The sequence below is a fragment of the Colossoma macropomum genome, unplaced genomic scaffold (assembly GCF_904425465.1).
Source record: "Colossoma macropomum unplaced genomic scaffold, Colossoma_macropomum, whole genome shotgun sequence".
In the NCBI taxonomy this organism is placed as follows: Eukaryota; Metazoa; Chordata; class Actinopteri; order Characiformes; family Serrasalmidae; genus Colossoma; species Colossoma macropomum.
This window is the reverse complement of record NW_023494785.1, coordinates 38,181,196-38,191,949: the sequence shown is the minus strand read 5'-3', so window position 1 is coordinate 38,191,949 and position 10,754 is coordinate 38,181,196. Positions and strand designations below refer to the sequence as shown.

At 38.5% G+C, this 10,754-nt stretch overlaps 1 protein-coding gene across 4 annotated transcripts in view; it reads right to left on the bottom strand.

Moving 5' to 3' along the window:
* Positions 1-6,776: 6,776 nt before the first annotated feature.
* fxyd6l (FXYD domain containing ion transport regulator 6 like) overlaps positions 6,777-10,754 on the bottom strand; it is a 31,973-nt gene continuing 27,995 nt past the window's right edge. For all 4 annotated transcript variants that reach the window (XM_036593437.1, XM_036593419.1, XM_036593411.1 and 1 more), the window contains 4 exons: positions 10,630-10,666; positions 10,420-10,463; positions 9,673-9,712; positions 6,777-7,230 (listed from right to left, as the gene is read on the bottom strand). In XM_036593437.1, coding sequence (XP_036449330.1) covers positions 9,702-9,712; positions 10,420-10,463; positions 10,630-10,666 — 92 coding nt within the window. In that variant the 3' untranslated portion in view covers positions 6,777-7,230; positions 9,673-9,701. The remainder of the gene's footprint in view (positions 7,231-9,672; positions 9,713-10,419; positions 10,464-10,629; positions 10,667-10,754) is intronic.

Here is a 10,754-nt window from a genome sequence, read left to right as displayed (position 1 = left end):
TCCCCGTCCCAAGAGAAAAAAAACTGCAACTGCTACAAATAAGTGTTCAACTGCTAAACAAACATCTAAACAAACAAAAATATCTGAATTTGAAACGAATTTGAACGTAATAAAGACCTATATCTGCTTATTCTAGAGTGGAGCTTGTGTTTTTGTGTTTATACTATATTTTAAAAACTTGCAGTGGCAGCACTGTTTATATAAACAGTGTATTTTTTATCAGCGGTGGACGAAGTACACAAACCATGTACTTGAGTTAAAGTAGAGATACCCAAGGTAAAAAATTACTCCAGTAAAAGTAGAAGTTCCTCCCTTTAGACCTCCACTTGAGTAAAAGTATTTGCCTTCAAATGTACTTAAGTATCGGAAGTAAAAGTACTAAAAGATTAATTATGACTTTAATGTCCTATTACTGTTTTTGTAACAAGACTCACTGATGTCTATTAAAATTATCATAAGCACAAAACACTGAAGGTAAACAGTTTCCATTAGGTAGAACTGAGTGGCTCTGAAATAACCTTTTGCAAACAAGCAAAGTGTCAGTTTAAGATTTATTTGCAACTTAGTTACAAGTTTAAGTTTAATAAAAACTTGCTTTAAACTCAGATTCACAAATGAGTTTTACTTCACTAAACTGCATCTGTAGGTCTCTGTTCATAAACATAAACTAGCCAAAACTAATCTACAACAAATGAAATAATCTTTGTATAAATTCAGAAAAAAAGAAATGTCAGTCACAACTGCATATGTGTACATATTTCTATATTGTGGTCTATTTACACAAAGTTAGGTCAGTTCATAATTTAAGCTGGAATAGACTCTCCCATTGAACCGTGTGCTGCACTGGGTAGGTGTGTCCAACAGGTCAAAACAAGCTCAAAACTAAGTGCGCGCTGTGCCCTGATTGGTGTTTTTGCTTTACTCTTCTTTCGTTTTGACATGTTACGTTTTTATACACACATAAACCAAAAGGAACGACAGATTTCTCATAATGTAGTGGAGTAAAAAGTGAGCTATTTTGAAATGTAGTGGAGTGAAAGTAAAAAGTCGCCCAAAATGTAAATACTTCAGTAAAGTACAGATACACGAAAAAACTACTTAAGCCGATTTTGATTAAATCGAGCCGAATCGCTTTCCTCGCCCCCTGCTGGCCGCTTTGGGGCGCGTCAATAAAGCACACGCAGGTTGAGGTGCAAAGAGGGAGTGTGTGTGCAGAGCTGCTGGACATTTCTGAGCCCAAAAGCTTTTTCTTTAATTTAAGAAATGAACGTTAAATTCATTATTTTTATATCAGCCGTTATATCGACCTCTCGCTGGGTGTGCGTTACAGTGAGTGACTGTAGGAGTGACACCATTGGTTACCGCGCCTCACATCGACAATCTGATTGGACGTCACTCGACTCATTTGCATAAAATTCATACAGTAGAGAAAGAGTATGCACTTAATGGTTTCTATGTTTTTTTTCCAGTAGGGCTGTCGTCTCTCGCCATGTTATAGCACCTCATGACACGATCTGTTTAATGTAAATCATCAAAAAAATAAAAATAAAAAAGGCGTATTATTTTGCATGACGTCACCAGTCACGTCACGCATATACTGCTAAAATTTTCAGCACCTCTCAGCTTAAAAACACCTCGCCGCCTCCATGCCGTGGCCTGTGGAACGCAAACGAGCACTGCCCAACCTTTTTCCTCAAGAATTATATTTTTCACGTTTTTAAAATGATTAATTAAAAATAAATTTGGCGGATTTGTTTGCGAAACGTTGAAACTGAAGACATTACGATGTAAATAACTTTCTTTTCATAGGTCATAGAAGACGAAATCAAAGCTGCTTTTAAGAACTTTCACATGTGGAAGCACATGTTTTCACTTAGTATCTCGAAATAACGACTTGTTTTCTCAAAGTTTTGACTGTCTTACTATTTGAATAATGCCTTATCCCGAAATTATTACCCATTCTCTTGAAATGTAATAACATTGCAATGACGTATTTCTCGAGAAAAGTCATTATTTCGAGACAATACGTAATACAAATACATAGCCATTTTTTCTCCTCTACCAGAAATGCACTTCCATACATACTACTATGGTGTACAGTGGTGTAATCATCTCCAACAGCTCTGCCTTCACTCTTAGATTAAGACATGAGAAGGAACAGAAAACCTGTAATAATGTCATTTGTCTGGGACTATTTTACTGCGCCTCTTTGAATGTTGTGATAGTGATTCGGTTCTGTGTGCCACCCTTTTCCCGCCCTCTCAGGCGGAGGAACACAGGAACACGATAAACTAGAGCCGTTTCCTTTTTTTCAGAGTTATTTGTCGGATTTATTAGTCAAATGTGTGATTTTGAAGTGAGATATGACTAATTATATAATATTCTTTAAAAACTCACCACTAATGTTCTCAAACAGCGGCTACTATTTCCAGCTTACAGTGTGGAAGAAAGAGAATACATGTAATATTGTATTTAACCAGGGACTATTTTACTGCTTTGAATGTCGTGTGGCTGCATGTTTTTCTCAATATCGGCGGAGGAACATGAAATAATCTAAGTAAGTATGACCAGATTAGTAGCTATTAAAACATCAATACGAATAAAAAAAGTGCTCATTCGTAATTCGCACGATAATCTGAGTATGTGGTGCTGTTGAGTTGTGTTTATTCTGGTGGTTGTAAAAGCCCATATTCTGAAGCTGAAACTGAAGTTCTACACTCTGTGGATGTTTCTCTGCTAATATCTTATTTTGGAAGCCTGCATTTCACAACAAAGCACCAAAACTGTTTTTAAAAACGCTAAAACAAAAATGTTGGATTATTCTGGAGAGATAGTTGTACCCTGATAGCAAGAGCATAGCGGACCACTGTCGGCCCACTGATGGCAAAGCTGGCGGTCCGATGGCGTTTTGCTCATCGTTTTCTGGGCGGTCCACCGGTGGTTAATCATCACTCACTTTCCATTCAGAGTCCAAATTACTGATTTACTTTCTTTTCTTTAGTTATAGTTTATAAATTAGTAGTTTCGTGAGTAATTTTAATCCAGCACAGTGTCAACTACATTTTCTGTAAAATCATTTTATATCAGGCCAAGTCATTATTTTTTCTCTCTCAGTTGTGTGTAATATTTGTCTAAGTTTATTCTCTAAAATAAAAGTCTGTGCATTTAAAATCTGTTTGGGGAGATAAAAAAAGTTAGAGCTTGTATGCTGGACAGTAATCTGGGTGGTCAGAGGGTGGACCAGCAGTGTCGGGGTGCCGACCTTATCAAGCCATATATGCGGACCAATATATGCTATCTGGGTAGCCGTGCTCTAAATTGGAAAAAACAAAAACTTTGTCTAAATCCTATGATCTTTGGTGTCAAGGGAAAATTTTAAATCAGAAAAAATTGAGGGGAAAAAAAACTCTCCAAACCAAGACACTTAAATCAAAACGTCTTTAATGTACTGACATGTTCTAGCTGGACAAAAGAAGGCATGAGCCGTTACTCGTGGCCATTTTTTAACAGTCCAGCTATGACACGTCAGTACATTAAAGACGTTTTAATTTAAGGGATGCCTCGGTTTATTTTCTCTTTTTTCATATCTGATTACTCCTTTAACATTGACTGCGTATACATGCACTCAATAATCCGATCAAAATCAGATTTCTGCAGTTATCAGATTATTCAAATGGTAGTAATCAGTAATCAGATTTCTCAGTGCATGTGAACTCCGATTTCTATCGGATTTCTCAGTCTGCGCATGCGCGAGAACAGACGGTGGATGCGGATGGCAGCAAAATACTTTTGGAGCAGCGCTGAAACCAAACACGAAATAAAGGACTTAAATATTCTTCATCTTCTAGATGATGTTTGTTCATGTTTTCAGGTAAAGTGGTCTGAAGTTCGAGTTTTACGTTACGTTTACGTCACGTCTTCTTCTGTGAGTTTATTGGCTGGTTGCAAAACAGAAATCTGAGTACTGTCTGACTCATGTACACCCGGAGTTTCCCCATTATCTGATTACTCAAGTGCATGTAAACGTGTTGATCGTATAACTGACAAAATCTGATTTTCTGCATTTATCGGATTATTGAGTGCATGTAAACACACTCACTGATGTGTTTGAGGCAGGGACGGTTATTAATCCCCTTCAGCTATGGGCAGTGCTGGACTGTGCGGTTAGAGGGCGCTGTTGTGTAACAACGCACTTCAGGCGGGCTGCTTATGAGCGTAAACAACTAACAAATCACAGCGCAGGAGGCGGGATATGATCAGCCAATGAACGTTCAGGAAGCGGGGCTTTGACGGAATACGGTGGGAATACAAACAACGCAGCTGAATGCGGTGGTGCTGCCTGTGCTGAAAGCGCCCCTGGAAGGAAGCGGGGGAAACCCCACAGCTCAGTCTGCTGGAGATGTTGTGGATGGTTAGCTTATTATTAACTTAAACTACATATCTATTAACATGCCTTATAAACAAAAACTGGAGTAATTAAATAAGAAACTGTAAGATTTCTATTCCTGTATTAGTCTTTTATTACATTCTCCAATACCTGTGTAGTACACTATAGTAAACTAGAGTAATTGTCCTTGTTTAGTACAAGAGTCCTACAGGAATGTTACAGAAATTCTGGGGATCACCTTAAAGGGGAATTCAACCGATTTTTAGAAAAAAAAAATCTGTATAATTCTGTCATTGGGTCATTCATAGTGGTTTGATGTGAAATGATTTACTGTAGAAAAACTTGGCAACTTAGAATTCTTTACAGTGGTGATAGGAACCAGGGGTCTCACTGTCTACAGTGCAAAAACGCCCTTTTATTTACAAAATGGCCAGTGAACTATGTAATTTTGCTGGTGGTAAAATCGTGGTAACCCTCCACGATTAACACGGTAACGCTCCACCATGAATGGCTTATTGAAAATATAAGTTTTAGGCCAAACCTTTATCTCAAACCCTAGGTAAAGCAATGTCTCAGACATCAGGCATTGGCAACCATATAAATGTCCGTGAGGGAGCTTTTACAGGTGGACGTCTGGTTCCTATCACCACCACTGTAAACAATTCGGACTTGGTAAGTTTCTCTAGAACGGAGCATTTCACACTGAACCTTTCTGAATGACTTTGTTGACATCTTAACCATTTAATTATGCACATATTTTGAAAAACGTCAGTTGAATTCCCCTTTTAGTCTCACCTAAACTTAGTCCCACCAATCTCTAACCTTAAAAAGGGAACTTTACCCTTTTTAGGGTTAATTCTGTACCAACAACTTGTTAAGATGTAAACAAAGTCGTTCAGAGTGGTTTGATGTGAAATGGAGACATTCACTCCCACTGGCTCTTACAATGCTGATAGGATCCAGGGGTCGCAAAGTCTACAACGCACATATAGCCGTGTTATTTGCCAACCAATATGACCAAACTGTGTGTCTCTTTGTATTTAATGCTGATAATGCCAGTGGTGAACAGTTTTGCCTTATAATGCCTGCATGTACGTTTCCACCATAAATGTGGTTTATAAAATATGTTTTAGGCCAAAATCTTCCCTCAAACCCATCATAAAACAATGTTTTAGGAATCAAGTAAAATATTTATAACAATTTCATGTAATAACCTTCTGTTACGTAGTTTCAGAGGCATTAAATGCTTCAGATTATCACCACCACTGTGAACAATTCTGGCTGGGTTTCTCTAAAAGCATTTCACATCAAACCACTCTGAGTGACTGAGTGTACATCTAAAGCATTTAATTATGTTGAAAAAGTTTTCAAGCTATTCAAAATCGAGTTCAGAATCTGTCCTGGCATACAGTAGATTTTCACTAGTCTAGGCAGCTGAGACAAGTGAGGCCTTTTCTCTTTCCCTTAGTTTTCTTTAGTAATGCCACTGGGCCAAATTACTCAAAGCTAGACAAAGAATACACTATGTGCCACCCTTTTGGGCCTCATGTTGAATGTAGATTTGGTTAACACTTTGTAAATAGTGCAGTGTACATGGCTAATCACCTGATGGCCTGCAGTTGACCGCAGAAATCCCAAAACCTCTAGTGTTGGCGAGTATACATTCAAATATATTTAGTATACAGTACAAAAGTCAAAATCCACCATTCATGTATTAAATATTCAGCCATCAAGTGCAAGTTATTCATTTTTCAGGAGATATTTCTGAGGAAATTAGATATAAGATGATCTACTTATATATGTCAAATAAAAATAAGGGGAAAAACCAGGAGTTTCCAAAAAGACTTTTAAAAGATAAATAGAAAGTAAGTTCAGGGACTTTTAACTACCATGCAAAAGACCCGGTAGACCAACCAAAACTGTCCCCATCAGATAAACAGCACTTAAAGCTTTCATCTTTGAGAGAGAGGAGAAAATCAAGCTGCTTCAGATCTGAAAACATACACAGTTACTGTTACAGATAAGAAAAAAAAAAAAAAATGACATATCACGTAGCAAAAATTGTAACCAACTTCTGAGACTGAACTTTAGAGGCGGGGAAAAATATCCCTGCAGATTTCTTTGAAAAACTAAAAGCAAGTCTCCTGAAAAGAATGAAAGCTGTAAAACAAGAAAATAGTGGACGCACTAAATACTGGACAAGTTATCTTTCGTTGTCAAGGCTTCCAAGTGCTGTTTTTCCCTGACACTGAAAATAGCAACAAATCATTTCTGACTGGAAATTAAATAAATTACTTTTTGCAGTCCTTATTTTCAGTACCATAGACTAGACCATTTCTCATGCATAGGATTTGCACCACAATAAACCACTGCATATTCCTACTAAAGAAAATTTATTTGACAGGACAGCTGGTGTTCTCTACACTTAATGATTTAGCTCAACAGTGAATCATTGCAACAATGAAAAGACTTTACAAAATGTATAAAATGCTACAATTTAAAAGTGAATGCTGCCTGAACATTCTACATGCTACAGAAGTCTAAATAAGACGTTGTAGGTTTTAACAAAGACGTTTTGCCTCAATCTCTACTAAATCATAATCTCAACTAAACATAGCTAAAGATCACCTGCACATCTGTTCAGGATAACGTGTCTAGCAAATGCAGAGGTGAAGACAAGGCAGTGTCCGACAGTGAGGAAAAACAGGCAGTGTGGGAAAAGTGGGAAACACACAAGAAAAGAAGAAGAAGCAGATTGTTTATAGCCTTCAGTCATCCTGCTGCTGCTGCTGCTGATCACAAGGGTGCCAGTGTTGTAAGTCTCCCTCTGGTGGCAAGGTGTGCTATCACAAAAAGCCATAAATAAATTAGATTAATTAATAAAATGAAATGTTTCACAGCAAATAGATCAGGTATGTCAAACTGGGGACCTTTAGAGCCAAAGTGCTGCAGTGATTAGTGTTTACCCTCATCTAACGCTTTATTTATTTAGTTCATGAAGGCCTCGCTAATTAGCTGATGAGCTGAATGAGGCATCGTGCTGAAGTGTGCAGTGTTTTGGCCTGTGAGGACTGGAGCCTGACACATGTGAAATAGATCAACACTGTATCAACACAGCTGAAACTCCACTGGAGTGTTGAATGACATCAGTGGTCTCCAGCCCTGGTCCTGGAAAGCTACTGTTCTGCATAGCCTAGTTCCAACCACAATTTGCCACATCTGCTCCACCTATTCAACCTCTTCCCAAGTCCCTGATTAGCTGGAAGAGATGAATTAGACTTAAGTAAGAGGCGATGCAGCTTACTGGGTGCAGGCTGGTACTAAACTCTGCAGGAAGGTAGCTCTCCAAGACCAAGGTTGGAGACCACTAGCCACATTTACATGCAGCCTGATAATCTGTTAATAATCCGATTAATAGCTCAATCGGAATTGAATACATCCATGTATACACCTCAATCAGAACAGATTAGTCTGATGAGGCCATTCAGAATACAGTTTCTATCCGATTGAACGAGGTGGGTAATCCAATCTGTTAAACAGAAGAATAATATCTATTTAAACGCCTGTATCCGATTACATTCCCAATCGGAAAGTTTAAGTACGTTCTGCGCATGTTCGTTTGTGTCATAGTGAAAGTTTACAACATGGCGGGAGAAGAAACTGGTCTGCAGAGGAGACGAAGTTTATGCTCTGATCTTTAAAGGACGGCGGTGGGACGGACGTCCAGCTTATGTGTCTCAGAACACGACGTCTTCCTCTCGGCCTTCTTTAATAAGGACATGTGAAGGACGTTTTCCTGGGTGTGACATCATTTTAAAGTAATTAAAAACACAAGCACTGCTCACTGCTGCTCATCTCACTCTGACTGGACTCACATGATGCTCGTTGTCATGGTAACGTCTACACTAAGTGGTTCTCAACGCATGTGCGTAATTTTGGATCTGATTACTTGTAGTGAGCATGTAAGCAGAGGTTTTCCGTCATCTTGTTGAGTGGAGGGAGCAAATAAAGACCTCAGTCTTAATCTATAATCAAAATGCATTTAATAGGATTGGCAGGATTGGCTCCAGTTCTTGCAGGCCGAAACACTTCAGATTTCAGCATACTGCCTCATTAAACACACCTGATTCAGTTCATCAGCTAATTAGCAAGGCCTTCATGAACTGAATTCAGAGGAATGGAGAAGTGTAAACACTAATCTCTGCAGCACTTTGGCCCCGAAGGTCTCTGGTTTGACATGCCTGGTGTAGACACTAAAAGTTCATTCAGTACTGGGGATTTTGTGGCTAAACATGTAGAGTTAATTTGCCAGAAACTGAATGGTACTCTTCACAATGTGCATGAACTGCAGTTCCAAAAAAATTGGAGCAGTATGTGAAATAGAAATAAAAAACAGAAAGCAGTGATTTGTAGGTCAAATTTGAGCTGCATTTAAACAAAAACAGTATAAATACACTTACAGACAATGTTTTAAAGATATTTAATGTCTAACATCTTATTGTTTGTAAATGCACTCATTTTGAAATTGACGCCTGGAACACGTTCCAAAAAAGTTGCGACAGGGACAGTTTAAGACTAGGAACATTGTAAAATGTTCAAAAAACATCTTAAGCAGGTAATGCAATTGTGCTTGGGTATTAAAGGAGCATCCAGGAAAGTGCTTTATGAGCAAGGATGGTTGAGGCTTGCCAGTTTACAAAAAATGCGTCATCGAATAATCCAACGTTTAACCGTGTTCCTCAATCAAGCATTAAAAACCAGAATGCTGTGAGGAATTTCACCACATAAGCTTGTGAATTCTTTGACAAACCATTAGCAATACACACCATGCGTCGCTGCATGAACAAATGCAAGTTAAGACAGCAGAAGGCTTGTCAAGAACATCCAGAAACGCCACCTACTTCTCTGGGCTCAAACTCTTCTGAAATGGACTGATGCAGAGTGGGAATGTGTACTGTGGTCTGACGTGTCAACCTTTTAGATTGTTTACGGAAATACTGAACGTGTTCTCCAGGCCAAACAAGTAAAGGACCGTCCAGACTGTTATCAGCATAAAATGAAAGCACTTTTAACACTGATGTGTTGATATTTTGGAGCAACATATGCTGCCTTCTGGACAACATCTTTTTCAGGGACATCCAAGCTTATTTGAAAATAAAACGCTGAGCCATATTCTGCACGTGTTACAACAGCGTGGTTACATCACAAACTTTTTGGAAATGAGGTTTGTATTTAACATGCTGTTAAAGAGAATATATAATGTAAAATTAGTGGTAAATACTTACCTGCTCATCTGTTTTCTGCATGTTCAAGCTTAATTTCTACCTGCAATGAAGGAGTCATAACTTCACATTTATTGTCAGCAAATGGTTTGATGTGAAACGCTCTAGAGAATGTTCTAGAGAATCAGAATCAGTCAGAGTAGTAGTGATAGAAATCAGACATCTGAAGGGTTTAACGCTTCCAAAACCTCCACCACAGGAAGCTATTATGCAAAACGGTTACAGATATGTTGCCTGATATGTTTTTCTATGATAGTTTAGAGACAACTTTTAGGCCTAAAGCCTCTTGTGGCAAAGTGACGCATGCAAGATGCTGTAATGCAAAATCTTCCCCGAAGAATTTTTTTTTCAGATTTACCACATTTTACTATCATCAACATTACAAATTAGTACTCAAAAGACGTGTAGTTTCACTGGTGGTTTAGGATAGTAAATAAAATGGCTATTGTTGGTTCCTGATTCCTGTCACCACTGCTGTAAGGAAACCTAGTAAAATTCTCTAGAATGCACCACTCCACATCAAAACAGAAGATAAAAACAAAATAAATATCATGGGAATTCCCCTATAAGAAGTTTTCTTTCTTTTCGTATAAAGTTTCCATTTGGGAAATACAAAGTTACGTTACATCAATGATGAAAGCTATCAAATGTGCTTTGGTAATGTACACCGTCACGCATTTCTTCCCATCATGCTGATAGTGAATGAGTATGAGGTGTACACTCAATGACAACACAATGAAGACCTCTCACCCCTAGCTGCTTCTGGGTCAGAAACCCCCACTGGTCCCACTGGCCTTAAAAGGGGAAAAAGAAACAAGACAGTGCTAAGCTTTAGAATAATACACAGATACTGTTCATAAAATTATGACAAGCCATGCACTTCACACCGCCGTGTAGCACGTGAACAGAAGAAAAATGCTATCAGTTATGAAATAAGCTGCTTTTTCCTCCTCGACTCACTTTGACGACTGGCTTCCTCTGCAGCGGCACTTTCGGCCTACAGGAAACGCAAGAGAGTGAGAATGAGCAGGAACACAAGACAATAAAACCTGACACGGGATATACAAGTTTGAGAAGAGCAGAAA